Here is a 21,025-nt window from a genome sequence, read left to right as displayed (position 1 = left end):
TATTGCCTTATGAAAAAAATTTTGACAAGGATGCTTATAAGACCAAGTGTCTATTTATATTAAATGATAGTGAAAATGTTTCATTAGAACTTTGATGAAATGTACTAGGATGTTGCCTTTGTGCTGCTCTTGAGGTCTATTTTTTAATTTAACAAATATTTGGTTGCCTACTGTCTGCCAAGCCCTATTCTAGGTACATTGACAGCAGCATACAAAAGAGAGATAAGGCCCATACCTCACAAAGTTTACATTCTAGGAGGGGAGATACAATAAGCAATAATGATAGTTGATCCTCATATGGTGATTACTGTATGTCATACACTGCTACAAGTATTTTACAATATTGTCATTTAAACCTTACAATAACCCAGTGAGGTAGCCCCTATTATGATTCTCATTTTACAGAGAAGGAAACTGATTCAGAAAGGTTAGGTAATTAGCTCAGGACCACAGAGCAGAGTGGTCTTTGAAACTAAGCAGTCTACTTCCAGAGTGATAAGTGCTCTGGAAAAAATAACGACAAAAATAAAAGGTAGGAAAAAGATATAAAAAGTGACTGATGAGGGGAAGAGGTTGATTATTTTGGACAAGATGGTCATGGAGTGCCTCTGTGAGAAGGTGACATCTGAGCAGAATCTTGAATGAAAGGAGAGCCCGCCAAGCAAAGGTGTGGGCAAAGAGTTTTCCAAACTGCCAGGACGGTGAGCATACAACAGTCATTTCAAAAGCCTTGAAGTGGGAAGATCTTGCAAGAAGGCCGGTGAGGTTAGTGCAAAGTGGTTGAGGGGCAGTCGTAGGAGCCGAGTATGCAGAGGAAGGCAGGGCCACATGTGATGTATGCTAGAGTAGCGATATTTCCTAATTTACATTTCGAAAGGTTACTGGGTCTACGGTGTGGAGAGTAAACTTTCAGTCCAGATGAGATGTGATCTGACAGTGTTTCCAACATTTAATTCCAACTGATAAATAAATGTTTCAGTTGCTGTACTGGAATCCTTCTTGAAGCGAAAATAGCTGAATTACTTCTTTCAGTCATTAAATACTTGGATTTTGTGATGGTGGTGGGAACTCAGGTGGCACTGGTGCTTGTGGTACCTTTCTACAGGTTCAATGAATGATAACCACGTTCTCAGTTTTTGTTTTTATGATGAAAAAAACACCCCCAAAACAGGAGTATTTTTTATAGTGGTGAAAATCTTCCTGCCCTAAGGACTGAGTTCAAGTATGGTTTAGCCTAAGTGTCAGGTAAATATTATTATTTACTTAACATTGAATACTACAAATATGGCTAGAGGCCATTTCAAATTTGGAAAGTTCCCCAAGGATGAGATAAAAACATAATTTTGTGTAGACACTTACTTGTACACTTATTTATATCTGGATAACGAGTTCCATAATATCCACTTGGACATGAAGAGAGACACACTCCAATCTGCTTCATGCCAATTCTTTCCAGAACAAAAAACAGTTTGGGCTTACATGACAAACATCCATTGTAATCTGAACATGTTGCACAGCCTCCTTGGCAGCCTTGACTGACGTTAGGATGCACTAGGGGGACAAATGTAGAAAGACAAAAATGAAAGTTAAATCATAGATATAGAAGTTCAATGACATTCTCTGGGCAGGATACACGTTTTCTTTTATTAGCTTTCAACTTGGTGGTAATGGGTGAATAAGTTGGGAATTTTTCCCTCTTTTCTGTGATCTGGTATTTCCCTTTAATACATACATATATTGTTTTAATTTCAAAGTTCTAAAAATTTGAGCATTTGAAAAATAAGAATATATTGCCCCAAAATATTTATAGATAGTATATACCTAGTGGAAATATTCTCACTGAACTAGCACCCTGGCAGATTAGAGACGGGTATTTTGTGCTCACTCATTGAAATCAATACGTATTAGTTTTGCTTTTCATTTATGTGGTGGATGTCTCTAATGTCTTCAAATAAGGATGACAACATAGACTGGGGCTTAATCTGAGTAATGACACTAATTTTTAAGATATCTTTTTCAACTCTGGTCTATTACAGAACACCATTTCACTCTCTGATTCAAAGCAAACTGATTCTGCAACTATGTAGCTATTCAGCACCTCACTCCCTGCCAATGCTATCCCGAAACATTTCTTCTCACATGAGTTTAATATTTATCAGTTCAAATTGATATAATGGTGAAAATGTGATTTATCTTATCAGTTGTTCCACGTGGATCATATGTAAGTATTTATAATAATATTTACTATAAGCTATGTTCAATATTTGATCTTTTGGGAGAGAAGTCTTACAGTTTTTGTGCCCTCATCTTTCATTTACTTAAGTGAAATATATATTTGGTGAGGACATGACCAGTCTCACATATCCCTGAGAATCCCAAGGTTTCTAAGAGTCACCCATATGTGTGGTGAGAATATTCATTAGCAAGTCTGAACAAATACAAACATTTGGAAGATCAATGTTTACTTGAGATCTTCACAACTTTAAACCTTTTTTTATGATTATTAACTGGTCACAGACACCTATGTGTGAGCTCATGGAAAATTGCTGACTGACGTGCATCTCTCATGTAGCTGGTGTTTGGGATGATTTCTTCTCCTAAGGTATTCTCTATTCATATACAATATTAATAGCTCTATAGTCCCTTCAGGAATTCAGAAGGGAATAATCCTGACCCTATGAGAAGCAAGGTTGAGGCACAAGAGTGCAAAGGCATCCCCGTGTTTCTCTGACTACTGTTGGTGCGGGGAGGGAGCTTGCAATGACTAAGTCTATCTTCACAGTGATGTTTGATTATTGCTAAGTTCTTTACTGCAAAAACAAATCCCACCAGGCTTAGTTAGAAGGGGTACCCATAAGCCCGATCAGCCTTCCCACAGGGGTGCACGGGTTAGCTGCAGAAAGGTCATTTGGTTGACCAGCATTCTCTGCCTGGAGGAAACCATCCCTGAATCAGCCACAGGAACCACAAGCAGCTCATTCTCATTCCAAGACGTTTTGTAAATAAACTGAGGAAATGTGTGGGGGAAGGGAAGTCTGCTCTTCCTGTACATGCTCCTCTGCGGGGTGGGGCGGACATCTAAAGTGGCACAGGAGGTTTAGACATTACAGGACCTGGGGGACTTGTAAGTGAATACTGCCTTCCAAGGAACAGGGTCATTTTTCATGCCAGGAACTCCAGCATTGGAGACTTACAGAAAATGTGTACATATTTTAATCTGGGAAAGACCCTAAAAAAGAAAGGGGTGAAGAGAGTTCCATGTGTTCGGAATCTAATCGACCCATTTCAAAAAGTGAGAGGTGTAGGTCAAAACCTGTAAAACCTTTTCATAAGAATTACTGATGGAAAACGGGACCTCAGTTTGAAAGAAAATCACTCCAAGCTCAGGAAAGTAAGTGACTGAATTTAAATGAAGATGGACTGGATTGACCCACATCAATCTATCTCATCTCTGAAACGCAATTGCTCAAAGGAACACAATTGTAAGTGTAAGCCCCTTGAAACTTTTGTCAATTATAACTTTAAATTGATAAGTTATGAAAATTAATATGACTTACATATTCTGAGCCTCAAAAACTGATATATCTTGAAATAAATTTTATTTAAAAATTTGGGTTTTGAATGCCTGGAAACTTCTGCCAGACAGACCTCTGTATGGGTCCCAGGATTAGTAACAATTTTGCCCCAAATTATGAGATGTGCCAAAGTATCTTGCTTAATTCCCTCTTTAAAACTTTTGCTGATTAACTGTAGCACATTCAACTCACACATGGTACTACAATCACTCTTTTTTCCCCATATTTTGCCTTTTTAGACAAAAGTTTTGGCGAAACAGAGTGTCGAAAAAGTAAAGAAGATACAATTGTCCTAACTGGCAAAGAAAATTTGTTTGTTTTTAATCAGGGAATTTTGAATATGGGCACGTACAAATAATGGCAAACTTTACTTCTTCTGGAAGGATTAAGTGTTATGCTGTGGGAAGTAAGAAAAATTGAGACTATGAAGCTCAGATTCTATGATTCTAGATTCTTTTACAGTTGAGTAGCATGACATTTTGCTTTCTTGAACCCTGTACAAGGATCACTCAAATTATGCAGTTGGTATGACACAACTAGATACAAATTTCCCAAACTTCATCTTAAGGCAAGAGTTTTTACCTTTTATATGGAAACCACAGAAAACTTTGGTCTGGATTGACTGTAACAGCCCTTTCAGTCTTAAAATCTTATAATTCTAAGAGAGAAAATAGAATTCTACTTTGTCATGCTGCTTCTTTTTCCCCCACTCTAGTTATACCTTCATTTTCTATTTCTGAATCACTTTTTTTGCAAACAATGTTCTGTACTACTATTTTATATGAGCATTGGAGGGGTTGGTGGTGGGGAGGTTTCACAGAATATCTAACATTTGAACTTAATCTTAGAAAATGTGTTGACGTTATGAGCATGTAAGTGGCCATGATGGGGCTGGAAGCAGGAACACCACAATTACCCCATCAAGGAGACTGGCACGCGTTCCATGCAACTTATGCTTAAGTAGTGGTGAATGGAGGTATGAGGCACATCAAGAAAACTGGAAGCACAGGATAGATCTAGATTATGAAACCCCTTGTGGGCTCTGCCAAAGAAATTATTCTGTAGCTTTGGAGGACTTCAATCTGGTGAGTGATACGATCCCACCTGCATCAGAAAGGCAATTTCCCTGGCAGCATGGCAGGCATGGAAGCTAGGAGAAGACTAATGTAAGGATCAAGGTAAAAAGACTGATGAGGGCTTCCCTGGTGGCGCAGTGGTTGAGAGTCCGCCTGCCGATGCAGGGGACATGGGTTCGTGCCCCCGTCCGGGAAGATCCCGCGTGCCGCGGAGTGGCTAGGCCCGTGAGCCATGGCCGCTGAGCCTGCGCGTCCGGAGCCTGTGCTCCGCAACGGGAGAGGCCACAACAGTGAGAGGCCCGCGTACCACAAAAAAAAAAAAAAAAAAAAAAAAAAGACTGATGAGAGCTTAAAATATAGCAGAGACAGTGCAATGTGGTGAGAGAGGGATGCATATTCCAAGGATATTTAGGAGGTGGACTCAATCAAATATGCTGACCAACAGGATGTGGACTGAATAAGTGAGAGGATTTGTGTTTTACGTCTGGCCAGTGAAGAGAAAGGAAAGGGACGGCTGAATAAAAGCCACAGTTGAAGGGCTGTGGCAAGGTACATAGAATAAGAAGGTCTACAAATATAAACGTGGTTTGGGATCACTGATTTTGCAGATTTTGTGAACTGTCCAAAAAGTGATGCTTAGTAGATGGAGCTTAATATCGTGATGGTTGCTAGAGATGTACGTGAGCGTCTTTTAATTAGAGAAGAGATCTTGAAAGGGCGAGGTGCCGAAGATGCCAGAAGAAGGAATTGTAGTCCAAATAAGGAAAATATATATTATCAGCTAATTTTAGTAATACTCCGTGTTTCTATACCACTTTTGCTTTCAATTTTTACCACTTTTTGCATGCATCTCATAGAAAGCTAAATTAACCGTGGAAACTGCCGTTAGTAAGGGTAGAAGCTATCACAATTATTTATTTTGGAACCCCAAACTAGAACCCAAAGAAATGCTGTAAACTGCTGGACAAATAGTGAACTTAGATCAAAGGTTAGAACCTATATCTTTGATATCTGGTACCAATCTGTTTATATATAAGTAAACTCTAGATGTGTAACATGGGTATATATAAAGTGAATAAATGGGCAGAATTCATGGGAACTTTAAATTGGGACCTTCTGATTACAAATGCTTCAAATACATGGTCAAATTTGTATATCTTTTCCTAAAATTGGGAAAGAGGAAAGTATCTTTTCTTAATTTGTATACGAAAGTTAAAAGTGAAGAGTATACCTTAATGCATAACTTAAACCAATTTTCAGTATCTGAATTGTCGATACTCCCTGTGTAAGTGACTTCAATTTCTCTAGCTGTTAGGCAAGTCTTCCTACTATTTCTGTTTGAATCTTGTGATGTGTAACTGATGCAACTGTTCCTAAAGGCTATTGTCATGATAGTTAATTCAACTTTTTTGATAAAAGGTGCAGAACATAGAGTTTTAAACGGTACTAGAGCATTTGGAAAATACACAATCTTTGCTATTTTCAATGTTTATGATATACCAAACCAACTGCAGCATTGAACTCTAAGTTCTGTTTCTGTAACAATTTAAGTGTAAACTTCAAGGATTTCCCTTACTTTAATCCCTTTCTACAGCCCAACTGCAAATATTAACATCTACTGTAAATTGCTATGCAGAAGAAATCCATTATTGCATGCTGCCAATTACCTCTGAGAGTCATTTATCTGTGGCTAGAGAATTTCCAGAAGTACAAAATTTAACAGACTTTAGGTTTATAATAGGTTCGACTAAGTTCAAAGGAAGTGCTAAACACATGAAGGTAACATTGATTTTATAATTCAGATAATCAAAAGTTAATAAATTAACCAATTTGATAAATTTATTTTTAACCAATGAAACATACAGATTCTCCCTAAAGCATTCTTGTCTTTACAACATTCACTGTCTGCTCTTCTCCATGTAGTGGCCTTAGGAGACAGGGTAGGGAGAAGAGGCAGGTGAAATTCTATAATCAAAGTTACTTTTACATCTATCCTTTCATCCATGTCCTCTCCTTTTACAAGGACGTTCGCATTGACTGGAAGCTTCTCGAAGGCAGAAATATAGTCGGTCTAGATAATTTCTTCGTAATTTTCCGGATAATTCTCAGCTTCTACACAGGGTAGCTGCTTACTGAATAGGTCCTCATTAGAGGTGTTTTTTTTTTTTTTCCCCCTTTGGCCATACAGCATGCAAGCTCTTAGTTCCCCGGCTAGGGATCGAACCCGCACCCCGTGCAGGGGAAGCGCAGAGTCTCAACCACTGGACTGCCAGGGAAGTCCCTTCATTAAAGAGTGTTTGATTATTGAATGGATGAAAGCAATAAATATAAAATATAAGCCATTTATTTGTGTTTTTTTAAAAAAATAACGATGTTAAAGCAGTAAATATTTAACGGAAAGTACCTATAATAATTGACTTTAGTGAACTGCATCTATGAACACATAGTAAAGAAACCAAGTTTAAATCACATACATTTTGAGGATGCTTAATTATGAAATAAATCATTCAAAATAACATAATGAAAGCTTTTCTAGGTGTCATTTACTTCAGTTATCCATTCACCTGGTGAAAATGGAGACTTTTTTCTTGCCTAAGTAAGGACAGCATATTTCTATCAGATCTTGGGACTTGATTGTTATAAAATCATTTTTAAGTTTAATGTAATCTTTTGGTCATGGAAAGAGATGTTTCATGTTTCCTTTGGAATGTTTGGCAATATTCACTTTAAGAAAAATCTAATGTTAAAAACTTGAATAACTTGGCAGTCTCTTTCAAATTCTATTGAATCAACCCCAGAAAATATTGAGAGTCAATGTTTCTTATTTGTTCATAGGTTAAAGCTTTTAGGGCAGAATTGACAATGGCTAAGATCTCTAGAACCATCTGGGCAACTTGGGAGTATTAGGTATAGACAGCAAAATATCAAAAGCTGCTTAAATAAATATAATCGCTTACTGGTACACAATACTCCTTTACATTCTTAAACAATGATACCTGGATGAACAGAGGTCTATCATAGTCCTCTATTATTATTTTTGACTAATAATTTGTTAAAAGAGCAACATGTTTATATATATACCTATATAGATTTTGCTACTTTTGAAGTACTGTGTATCATCTGATGATTTTAATGTCTTCATATACCAATGTTTTAATCATTAAATGAATTAAAATTCACCTATGCTATTTAAATATATAAATGTATGCACACGTGTGTGTGTGTGTGTGTGTGTGTGAGTGTGCGCCTGTATTAGACACATGACACCCACACATTCTATTTGGTCTTTTGTCAAATCAATAGCACAGACATGGACTGACCTGAAGCAGTTAAAATCATTGAGTCTGCCACATCTTTTGTCCCAGTGAATCAACTTCTGATACTCTGAAAGTTTGTGCCCAGACCAATGGGTTCACAAAATTCCTAATAGTCTCAGAGAGGAATGTATTCACCAGCTGCTGAATACAGCCCAGTTAGGGCTCCACCATTATTATGTGGGAAACACACTGTTTTTAATGGAAACTATTTCTTTGAAAACTTGGAAAATCTTTCTTTTTCTCTTACTGAATAATAATTTCCTGAAGGGAGTCTAATATTTATATTCTATAAATACTTTAAAATAAAACCACGCAATAAAACAGGCCTAACATTAAGTAGCAATTAGCTAGACTTTCCACTAAAATCAAGCCAGCTCAAAATATTAAGAACATGGCTAGCAAATGATGGCGGATATAGAATTCCCGAAATCTAAGATATGATGAATATTTGGAACTAGATGCCAAGTTGGTGGACAATGGCTGTGCTTTTTCTATGCACAGGCTATAGCATCAGAACTAGAAGTGAAAGATGAAAGTGGGTTGCATTGTGTGTGTATATATATATGTATATTATATACATAATATTATATATAGTATATATATTATATGTAATATATATTTAATATACATACATTATATATATTATACACACATATATACACATATATGTGTGTGTACATATATATGTATATATATATATATAGTGGAGACTAGTATTAAGGATTTTAACAAAAATTTCTGATAACTACTATGTGCCCAACACAACACATGGTGCAGAAATCGTAGGAATGAATAAGACATCTGGTTCCCGATCTCATGACGTTAATCAGCTAATAAGCAAGTAAACAAAAAATTAAATGATTAAAGATTGTGATGAGTGTTGTGCGGGAAATAAACAGGTGGGTAAAGCAGAGAATAACTCTGGGAAGTTATTTTAAATATGCTGGTCAGGAAAGGTCCCTTTAAGAAATTTACCCTTTAGCTGAGACCTGGAGGGTGAGAAGGACTCGGCCATGAAAACCTGAGGGAGAGCACCCCAGGTGCAGCATCAGCCAGTGCACAGACTGTGGGAAGGACCAGGGCATGAGGAACAGCACAAGGGACACCAATGAGGCTGCAGTGCTGTGACTGGTATGACATGAGGTTAGAAAAGGAGGTTAAAGCCAGATCCTACAGACCCTTTTCGACCAAAGTAAATAGCTGGGATTATCTACCAAGTACCTTCAGACTCTGCATTGGTAAGCAGATATTAGAGGGAAAGGAAAGAACACATTTTTGCCTGATTTAGTTATTCACTTTAATTTTTGTTAATTTTATGGGTCATGGAACAGAACCAGCATCTTGTATTCCACGAAAACATGTTTTCCTATTAATTTTTATATTAGAGGATAATGTTCTAACTAGACATAAATAGGGAATTTACATTCAGATTGCAATCTTGGAAGAGACTGTACATTGATCTACCTGTACTTTGCTCTTGGGAACATGTTATTTCTCTTTTGTTCCTCCCACCTCCCTCTAGCAGTAATTTTAGTTTGTTTTGGGGTTTTAAATTTTCATTCTCTTGTACTGGAGTGTGTGTGTGGAGGGGGAGGGGGCGTTGGTGGTGGTGAGAAGAAACAGGAAAGTTATGAAATATGTAAGACGTCATAAGAATAAATAAAAAGAGTAAAACATTTTGCAATCTTGAATATAATCCTTTTTGTATTTTTCTGAATTCTTGCCATTAGTGACGCCTACTGACAGTCTAAATAATTTAGAGCAACAGCATTATAGTTTTCACTTATAACCTTCCTTTTAGAATCTCACTATTATGGGTTTTTTTTCCCATTAAATGACTTAAATAACCTAAGGGCTAATTCCAAAGGTGATTCTTCAAAAGTACTGAAAACCATATTAGTTTTCCTATGAGCTACCAGATAGCTATAGTTGACACTACTGCTGAAACTGCAACAGAAAGCATTTGTAGAACCAAAAATAGTGGGTATTTTTCCTAACTACAAGTAGAAAATCTATCATGAAGTACTCTGCTACGGGTGTAAAATGTAAGGTACTGACTGAATCAGCATCTCCAGCTGTTGCTAATTGGGGGGAAAGCTTCCCCTTCTCCAAGTGGCCATGTTCCCAAGTGGAGGTGAATAGAGGATAAGAGGCCGTGGACAGGGGTAATGGAGACCCAGATTCTGTAGAGAGCCAGGACCTGTTGATGAGTTAGTGGGTGGTAATAACAGCGTTTTTCATGAGACAGATCCAACAGTGTTCATCCAACAGTGGGAATCATTATGTGCTCCGGTCTGGCTGAGAGAGCCATTCTGTTTTTTTTTTTTTTAAGGAGAGAATTAATTAGAAATCAACATAAACAGAAAATGTGATAGTTTAATGGTAATGAATCTGCATGGGTATGATTCTATAACTACTGAGTTCATATTCTTGAATGAAACAAACTTCAGTTTGTCCGAAAAACAAGCTCCACTTTGTTATATTCTGAATAAACCTAAATCTTCTCACCACATAGCATGCTAAAGTAGCATATCTGATGGCTGAAGTCTTAGCATAAGCAAACAGCAGGCAAGGGACTTGTGATATTTTAACAGGCACAAGATGTACAAATAGCGGGTATACCATTAAATAAATCCAGCTTTATGTGTGACATCTAAAGTCCTGAGCAGAAAAAAATAAGTGGATTTTTCTCCTAGATTCACAAAATTGCTGACAGAACAGAAGGAGCTGAAATGCACCTTTGTGAGTATGATTCATTTTTGTATTTATGTGCATGATTCACTGTGGTACCCCCTCATTCAGAAATGGGCCTTGCATGTTTCCTAGAGGAGAACAGGAACTGGGCGGTGGAGAACTGGCTTTGGACTCAAACAGAGTGCTGACGTTTACTAACTGAAAAACCAGAAGGTACCTCTTCAACTAGCTATTCATTTAAACAATTAAGTTTTCTAACATCCAGACACTGGGCTAGTTGGTGAACATCCAAAGATGGAAAAAACCAATAATCTGTCGAAGAGTTCACAAATAAGAGTCTGATTATTTATTTAGACAATAGTTGGGTAACCTCTTTGAGCCTAAGCTTCCTCATCTGCAACCCGAAAATATCTACTCGATAGACACTGGGGGGACTAAGCGAGACCATGTGTAAGCACCTAGCATTCTTACAGGCACTCGTTACAAATCAGTAAGTATAAGACATTTTGTTTTACTCAAGAAGTACCAAACACATCCTTGTACTATTTCCACTCTTATTCAAGGCAGCTGGAAGCTTTAGTCAATAATAACTCCTCAAGAGCCTCCAAGCAAGGAGACAGGAGAGAGGGCAGATGCTGAAGCTTCTTTCTAACACAGATTTGGGGAACCTCGAGGAACCGAGGATTCATCAACAGTCATAGAGAGGGGCTACATTTTAAGGACTTGCAGACACAGCTTTTAATGGCTATCAATGGTGGTCTCAAACAACATTCTGAGCAAGAAGTCCTCTGGGACTCCAGCAACACACTGACGACAAGAAACTGCTTAAACAGACTGAAGGAGGTCAGGCATGCCATGGAAATGGTACTAGAATGGTATAGAGAACGTGAAGGTCTATGCCTGTGGTTCTCAAACTTTACTGTATATGAAAACGACCTGAAGTACTTGTTAATAATGCAGATGCATAGGTTTTACTCCAAAAGATTTTGATTTGGGAATGAAGAGGTGGGCCTAGGTAGCTACATTTATAAGAAGCACCCCAGGTGAATGTGATGCAGGTGATACAAATATCACACTCTCAGTGTCACATCATGGCCATCCTCACAACTAAATATTTATTCAGTGATTACTGGGAATTCTCTAGCAGGGACTGAGAGACAAAGCACGGTCCCTGGCTCAAGAATTCTACAATGCGGTTAGTAGAATAGTCTGTTTATATTCCGAGGGCTGTAAATACATAGTTTAGAAATTTACAACAGAAATCAAAAGGTAGGAGGAATTATTGATGGCTGAGGTATCTGAAGACTGTAGAGAACGATTAGGAATAGTTATGGCACTTGAAGGAAGCGAAGAAGTTAGACAAATGGAAAGAGAGGGAATGTTATGAGCAGTAATGTTTATGTAGGAATATATAAAGAACATTTGGGATAATGGTGAATATAAAACTGTGGAATTTTATGGGATCTTAGATTTCAGATGAGAACACTGACATCCACACAGTTAATTAGCTTCCAGCTGATAGAATCATAAACCTTTGGAACTTTAGAGGGATTTAGTTCAAACAGCTTCCCCAGAACAGTCTATTTAATCATGTTTAGTAAAACAAATCTTATGATATTTGGGGGCAGCCAACATAATTATTTTACTGCATCCCCTCATATTGAATATCTTAAAACATCTCCCCACAGTGAACATTAATCTGTCTTTCAGAAAGTTCTACTACCATAGAGCACACCCACTATGCTTTCTGTTTTCCTTCAGACAGTTTGTCAAACAATGCTTGGTGCTTTGGATGAAAAGATGGATAAGACCTAGGAGTTCCAAGTATGGCCAGAGACTATAAACAAGGTCAAGCCAGCATGGTAAACACTGTGTACAAGGCCAGGGAGAAAGGAAACAACTAACCACCTGGAAACACCTACTTGGGAGACCTGACATTTGAGCTGGATATTGAGAAATAAGGAGAAACTGGGTGGGGATTTGAATTTAATCTTACACGTAATTTAGATGAACTGTTTATGGACAAATCAGTGACATGATCTAATTTGGTTCTAAGTAAATCCTCTCTGATGGTGGAGAAAAGAATCACTGGGAAGGAGAGACTAAAAGTTGAGAGAGTCAATAGGATGTTATGTTCTGTATCTGGCATTGCTGTTAGCTGAATTAGAATAGTATTAATGGGATGCAAAAAGAGAGCATGGACTTTAAAGTTATTTTCAAAGAAGATTGGACAGGATTGACAGGATTTGACAAGCAATTTTCAATGGGAAAATGAAAGAGTAATAAATGTTGAGTTGGGGGTTTCTAACTTGGGAAACTAGGCATAAAATGATGTGGTTAACTGAGATAAGGGAATTCAGATATCAAACTAGAAGGATAGGTGATTGAGGGAGGGAGAAAAGCAGGTGAAAATGATTGTTTTATTTTGAGGTCCTGGGGCTTGGACTTGTCTTATTTCCCTTCTGTATCCCAAACACATAGCCCAGGACAAGGCACATTAACAGGTTCATAATGCATCATAAAGAATAAAACCCTAAACCCCTTCATTTTATTAAAAAAACCCCAAACTCCCCAAAAACAAAAGCTGAGGCTTATGGATTTGTGGTGCCTTGACAAGGATCACCTAGCATTAGTGGCACTTTTTAGGTTTTTTTTTTGGGGGGGGCGGTTGACTGGAATGTGAAATTTATGGAAAGAATTAGAGGCTTGAGAAAGTTATGACTAAACATAAGGAGCATGAATAGCAGGCCAAGGAGTTGGTTGTGCCGATAACAAGGAAAAGTCATGGTTTTGAAAGGTGATGGGACTTTAGGAAAAGTTGTTCATGCATAATAGGAGTTCAGAAAACAAAGTTGGGGGGAATGCTTGCAACCTGGCAGTTCAATCATTACACCTGAGCGTGCACGAGTTTAGGTATGGAATCTAAGAGTTCTCCAAAACCAAACAGAACTAAAATGCTGAAGCTAAGCGTGATTTCTTACAGCATCGATATCCCATTACATTTCCAGTGTTTAAGATCATTCCCTGATGTTCATTTCTTCGTGATTAGTCACTGTGGAGACAGATCCTGGAAAGTTAGTCATGAATCTTGCATAGAGTAGGAGCAGAGACACCTGCCTGTTATTCCTCTGATTTTCCATCTTCCTCACTGGATGAAATAAATGTTCCTGTGGTCCACGATAATGATCACTCTACATTGAGACTATACAGCCAAATCTTTAGTAACAAAAAGAGATCCAACTTGGTTCATCTTCCATCATACCCTCTATAGGCTTGTTCCTTTGGATACTGTATCACCAGAATATTAATCAGGGAGCAAATTTCAAGATCCTAATTCATTACCCGATATATAACAAAAATAAATGATTATAGTGAAATAACAAAATGGGAAAGTTTTTTTCCTTAATATTTTATCAAATAATGTATCACTATGAATCTTTATTTTTAATTTATTTTAGCTTATAAGGACTATCAGGGGAGCCATGGGCTTAGAATTTTATTCTTAGATTTAAAAGCATTTCTGTTCTGTCTTTAAAATAGCTTATTTGGTACCCTTTTCCCTTGGAATTTCCCCCACCCCACCTTCCAGGATGAGTTCACACATAGGTATTTAAATGGGAAAGAACCTTAAAGAGCCACCAATTCACCTTGTCAGCCAATAAGAATCATCTCATCCATAAGAAAGATTTCCCCTAATCTACATGCCTTTATTGTCAGACTCAAAGAAATTAAACTAATAGCAGGAACTTCACAGGAGATAAATGGGGATTCTGGTAATGCAGGAATGGCCATGAACTTGTAAGACAAATATGCGTACAAATATGCATGTGTTTATAAGCTGTCCAAAATTATATGGATATGTTATTGTTAATAATGGGCATAATGGTACTTTACCATCTCAGGGCCAGATCTGAACTTAACCATTCCCAGGAATAGAATAAGAATATATTTGATGAGGAAACTGACAACTGTATTTGATGAGAGTATGTATAATTGGTTTGTTTTTTAAAAATTGTGCCCTATTGTGAGTCTTGCTACACTAGGACAACAGGTTATAGAAACTTTTTAGTGTTTAGATCTCATGGAGTAAGAAAATGAAGAGATTGTGAAATAAGTATCCAGCGAACAAATAATTCTCTTTGAAACGACCGTTAATTAAACAAATAAGAAATCAGATTGCCAGAAGATCCACAGAGCACTTCTCTGGAACGTCAGTCCTTGGAACCATCTGCCGTGTGGTGTCTGGTGTAACAGAATGGCCACAGGAGTTGTTTCTACTCCTGGCTCCACTGCAAAGTGACTTCAGTCAAGTAATTCACTTCTCTGGCCTCTCTTTTTCCTCTTCAGTTACGTGAGGGAATTATGCTGCATGCAGTATTCCCTGCAATCTTCCTAGTTATTAAAACATGCTGTAGGACTTCGCTGGTGGCGCTGTGGTTAAGAATCTGCCTGCCAGTGCAGGGGACACGGGTTCGATCCCTGGTTCAGGAAGATTCCACATGCTGCGGAGCAACTAAGCCCGTGTGCCACAACTGCTGAGACCACGTGCTACAACTACTGAAGCCCACGCGCCTAGAGCTCATGCTCCGCAACGAGAGAAGCCACTGCAATGAGAAGCCTGCGCACTGCAATGAAGAGTACCCCACACTCGCCGTAACTAGAGAAAGCCCACGAGCAGCAATGAAGACCCAACGCAGCCAAAAATAAATAAATAAATTTAGAAAAAAATAAAATAAAATAAAACATGGACACCTAATCCACATGGCTCTTTCTCCAGTATTTTCTATTTCAGTAAATGGCACCATTTATTGGCTAAAGCCAGACAGCCGGGTGCCCTCCCCACCCTCATCTCCAATCACCCTTTCCTATGAACGGAGCTCACATCTTTCCATTTCCTACCACCACTTCTGCTCCCATTGAGCAACTACAGTGAACTTTTAAGAACAGTAGTTGTGATCTTATCAGGCCCCTGCTTTAACAACAGTTTAAAGGCTTCTCATTATACTTCCCAACTAACCACTTCTGTCATTAGCCCAGTTTACTCTCTTGTCTAAGGAGGCATCAGTAGTTCTGTCTCAGTAGCAGAAAGAGAATTTCCCTCATTTAAACCTCCTCTGGCCTTCTCCGTTAATGGGCTTAATGAAAAGCAGAGTGTAATGGGGAAAGCTGTGCTTTAGGCCATAAGATCTGGGTATACACTTAATTCTACCCTTTCTGACTATGTCATTTTGATCCGTTTCCTAATTAGTTTAAGCCTCAGTTTCTTCATTTCTAAAATAGTTAACTATATATCGCGAGATTGGTGTGAAGGCTACATGAGATAACATATATAAAAACACTTGATAGTCACCTCTCCTTACGCAAAATCCTTCACAAGTTAGTAATACCATACAGAAAAGAACTGGATCATATTATTTTCAAGGCTCTGAATTCTGGCAACTGACATTTAAAGCTTTCAATTGATGTTAGGAAAGATCACATAAGAAATCCAAATAACTTGTTGACATGCATTTGCCAAACTGGAGCTTTAAGTAGATCGGATTGTATGTTCCATGTAGTGGTCAAGGGTTACCATAAAAGGTTTGAAAAATGCCTCTGAGAGATGGACAAAAATGCACTAATGTTTAAACATACAATATTTTAATGTTTGTCTGTTTGATAAAAGTAATTCCAGTTAATGAACTAGTGTAAAAGTTCAACTATAGGAATTATTCAGTGCCAAAAAAGGAAATTCGCTCAGCTAAACCATGCCGCTCCATTACAAGCTTTACCTAACAATGCCAACCACGTTTATAGTTTGCATAGCAAACTTCCTATGATTGTCACAAACGTCATGCTAAGCCATGACTCCTATTCATCGGTCATAAATTTTCAAGCAAGAAAATACTGGGAGGCCCAATAAATTCCAGTGTTTTCAGTTGATCTTTCCTCTACCTTCCTGTGTCTTCCCCACATGATGTCTAGTACCCTTGTTTTCCAGAGAAAAATCTGGGTATTCATTAGGCTTATTTGTAAACAATCTGTTTTCCAGTTCTATTTAAACAATACTTAAAAAGAAAAGTTATACAGCTTAGAAAGAGTGCCTAACAGTTCTCACTTATCTTAGGCCAAATACTGTTTAATTCTGGTTTCATGTTTTTTTTATTTTTTTTCCTTAACCACTGTGACATGCTACAAATCACGTGTGTTTTGTTCACTTTTGCAATCTCGGCACATACTAAATGTTCAATAAATAGCTGTTGAATGAATGAATGAATTTATGTTATTTTAGGCTTAGTTTAATTTCAATTTTCCCTGTACTTTTCCCCCCAACAGAACTTCTTTTTCATTTGCTAGCTTTTTTAAAATATGATCTAAAAAACTCCATGAAAGTACAAAGAGAATCTCATGTTTTTGAATTCAAGCTCTAACTCCACATTCTTGAAGTTTTGACGGATAGTTGTCTAAGGATAGAGCATGCTTCAAGAAGGAAAGGGAAAGCTCTTTGATCTTACTGTTGCAGGGACTTCAAGATCAGTCTCTTGCTTTCAAACAAATGGAAGATTAAGAGTCAGATTTTATAGTGGATGCAACTGAATCACAAACTAAATGATTTGTCTAAATTATACAGCAGAGTGTTAATTAGAAATCAACCCACCTACCCTCTAATATGGCATTTCTCTAGCTATAGTCCAAACACAAAAAGATCAAGATTCTAAAAAGGCAATGAGAAAGGTGTGATTCTCCTACAATGAAGTTTATGAAGTTTCCATGTCATCTCCCTTAAACCTCTTTTTATTTTCTTTGCAAAATCACCAACAAATATAGGATTCAAGTGGGATCCAACTGGAGACTCAGCAGTGAATGATTGCCACTATAAGTTAGAAGCAAAACAAGGAGGAATAAAATCCCATTGTAGATATTTTAACAACATTATTTATATAGCATCTTTTCTCTAAAATGCTTTTCAGCAGAAAAAAGATTCTATGTAAAGTAAAAAGAAAAATCCTACTCCTGTAAAGAAGAAAAAAATTACATATACTAATGAGAAATCTTATATTGTGACTTATCAATAAAGAAACTGAATTAAAATTCTTGGCTTTTTATATTTTAGTGTAGGCCTTAAATCATCAAGCAAAGGAGGAAACAATAAGTAGTGTAAAGGATGTATACCTTTTCTAGTCAAGTATCACAGTAATCATCAATACACTAGAATTAATTTGAAATTCAGTCAATGAAGCTTCTGATGTTTTAAATGACTTAGCTGTGTAATCCCCTAGTATATAAAACACTTGAAAATGCCATGCAGACAGGAAAGTGCAGAAGTGGAACACTGGTACGCTTCTACCCCTTGAGGCTAGGTTACCACCCTGTTTTAACAAGTGATATTTGATACAAGTATTAGAGCTTAGCTATTATCCCTTTTAATAGTTCTTGAATAACAACACAGAAACCAGAACTTACATCAGATAGGATCTCAGATGTATTACTTCATTTTGTGGGGAATATGGAGAAATAGCTAAGAACTACACTGAACTGGCAGGGTGATAGAAAAATCTGTAACTGCCCCTCACTTTTTATTAAACCATTAAAACACTAGTAGCCAATTTTTACTATTTTCAATTTAATTTAACTCATTTCCCCTACTTTCTGTGCACATTAAAACGTTTCATCTCTCTGGTGATAACTTATATTTTTCAGTTCAGGTTACATAGAGTTCAATCTACTTCCTATCTGGATTCTTTTTTCCCTTAGTCTTTTCTCCAGTGTACAATATTGGAATCTGTGCATCAGATAGCATAAGGCCTGTTGTTGCAAACATTAATAAGATATATCTTTTGGGAACAGTTACTTGCACTTTGTTTCATCTCTAATGGAAAGGATTTCTCTAAATATTTACACCAGAACAGTTGTCAGAATGAATCCTGCAAAACTGCTGGCATACTCCCAGGAACAGGGGCTGGTGTCGGGGGAAGGGGGGATTCCTGGTTCCTGGTCATAGAATTTTAAGCAGCCCTAGATTTTCAGGAAGCTGCTTGCTAGAATATGAAGGGTTTGTATTAACAAAAAGGTACTTCAGTGTGTAGACAAATTCAAGTAAAGTATCTGAACAGCCACTTTCATTTATTGCTCTTATAAAAATGGCTCTCCATTTGCTTCAGGTTTAAAGTAGAGGGATGGATTCAGTTTCAGAGACCCAGCAAATAAATTGTATATGAGGAAAGAAACTTGTATAGGAAGTGTGAAGGAACACCAAAATCATTGTGTGCAGTGGCCCTCAAGGTGCTTAATTTTATTTTATTTGTTTATTTTTTTTGCGGTACGCAGGCCTCTCACTGTTGTGGCCTCTCCCGTTATGGAGCACAGGCTCCGGACGCGCAAGCTCAGTGGCCATGGCTCACAGGCCCAGCCGCTCTGCAGCACGTGGGATCTTCCCAGACCGGGGCACGAGCCCGTGCCCCATGCATCGGCAGGCGGACTCTCAACCACTGCATGCAAGAGTTAGACAGGAGAGAAGTGAAATCTGCCAAGATAAATGCCAAGATAAATGCAGCAGTGTTTCATAAATTAACTCGGCTGTCTGTGTGTTTGTTTTTTCTTTGGAAGAGCCTAAAATTAAGGCTGTTCGACTCATCTTAGTAGTGATTTAGAATTTTAGGAGTGGATGAGAAAGTAAGTTTGGGCTAGGAAGGGTAGAGAAAATATCCTGCATTGGAAAATCTTGGCAATTTTCATTTGAAATGTGTTCTTATCTGATGAACGATGGTACTTCTGCCCCAAAGTCTGTGAATTGAGTAGTTTGGTTAAAAAATTATTACACAAAGATTTCTGGGTTTGTAAGCTCTCCATTTATAGTATGGGCAAGATATTAAGTTCAGAGGCAAACAGTTCATGATGAATTCCTAGAACGTCAATGAGGTGTCCACGTGGGTACTGAAAATGGTAGAAGTAGCCTGAAATGGTCTGGACCTACGCTTGCTGGAAATCTCCCTTATTCTATTAGAAATTAAACGTTGAGGTATGGGCACATAATGCTCACAAGTCTGAAAACACACATGAATCAGGGCTGGGCCCTGGAGGCTCAGTGCTAGGTAGAATGGTACATGCTATTGATTGTACTAGGGCCAAGGAGGCATCGACATGATCTTGCAAGTCTAATTGGCTTCCAAGGGAATCCCACTGATCTATGTTAAAAGCTTAGATTTACATCAAGCTCTGGACAGAACTGGAATGTTGGATGGGTGTCTTAGAAATATGCTATAGGAGAGACTTCCCCTTTTAAATTGTACTAGTCTTTGTGGAGAGGGCTAAGAGTTAACATCTTGAGGGTGGCATGAAATGAGTCTGTGAATTGAGGCCGCTAAGGATACCGCCTTCGGGCTTTATTTCTTGTTACCAAACAGTAATGAGGGTCCTGTTAAACTTAGAACAACAAATTGCTCATAAATTGGAAAACAAGACTGAATTCTGTACGAAACAAATCTTCAGCAGCTCAGTAGGTGCTCATTTAGTTTGTGGCCAAGCAGCACTTGTCTACATCTTCTGTATTGCATGGCAGAAACTACATGCCATCAGAAGGTAGTGAGTGATACAAGTAAATGCAAGGTCACCGTTTTGCTGCTAAATTTCCAAAAGTTAAGATTCTTCAATTCTTAAATCAGCTCGTGGTCAAATTTAAGACCAAATGAAATCAAATATATGATTCCACTAAACTGGTAATATCATATTGATAGCAGATCATTATAACTCTTTGATGTACACAGGGCACGAGGTCAGGGTTTATTTGCCCAGTGTTACCTGGAGATTGCCAGTTGCCACAGAAGGCTGGCCAGAATAAGAATCTGACTGCGAGCCTTTCTGTGGATTTAAAATAAGCAATATCACCCATCCACATGTTTAAACAAAGAGAGTCTAAGGTCACAGGAGTCTAAGGTCTAAGGTCATAGGAGTACTAAAATATACTGACATCATTCTGAATCATAAGAGAATGTGAAACTTACCACATTAAGGACAGTGGGAACTCTGTGACTTTGTTCAATTAAAGATCCAATACAGGAGGTGACAGAGTAACCTTGCAGGTTATTTGAGGCAGTGTCAATAGTTTCAAAGGTGAACTTTCACTGAGGTTATTAAGCATAGATATATTTGTGCTACTTGAGTATTTTCCTATAGAAAGGCTTAACAATCTTCTAATTTCTAGCATAGTGAAAGCTTAAAATCAAAGCACCGCTTAGTTCTTAATAATTTCCATTTAGCTGCTTACAGCACCATATTTCAAAATGGTATTGTCTTCAGTAAAAGAAATCCTAAGCTTGCTCTTGGCCTTTTCCTAGATCTGGAGGTTTTAGAGCTCCTGTCCTGTGCAATATACTATTTTCTTATT

At 37.8% G+C, this 21,025-nt stretch overlaps 1 protein-coding gene across 1 annotated transcript in view; it reads right to left on the bottom strand.

Moving 5' to 3' along the window:
* RSPO3 (R-spondin 3) overlaps positions 1–21,025 on the bottom strand; it is a 77,119-nt gene that overhangs the window by 43,644 nt on the left and 12,450 nt on the right. Inside the window, exon 2 of the mRNA XM_019951461.3 lies at positions 1,360–1,551. Coding sequence (XP_019807020.1) covers positions 1,360–1,551 — 192 coding nt within the window. The remainder of the gene's footprint in view (positions 1–1,359; positions 1,552–21,025) is intronic.

Source organism: Tursiops truncatus, chromosome 12 (assembly GCF_011762595.2).
Source record: "Tursiops truncatus isolate mTurTru1 chromosome 12, mTurTru1.mat.Y, whole genome shotgun sequence".
NCBI lineage: Eukaryota > Metazoa > Chordata > Mammalia > Artiodactyla > Delphinidae > Tursiops > Tursiops truncatus.
This window is presented reverse-complemented; position numbering and strand designations above follow the sequence as displayed.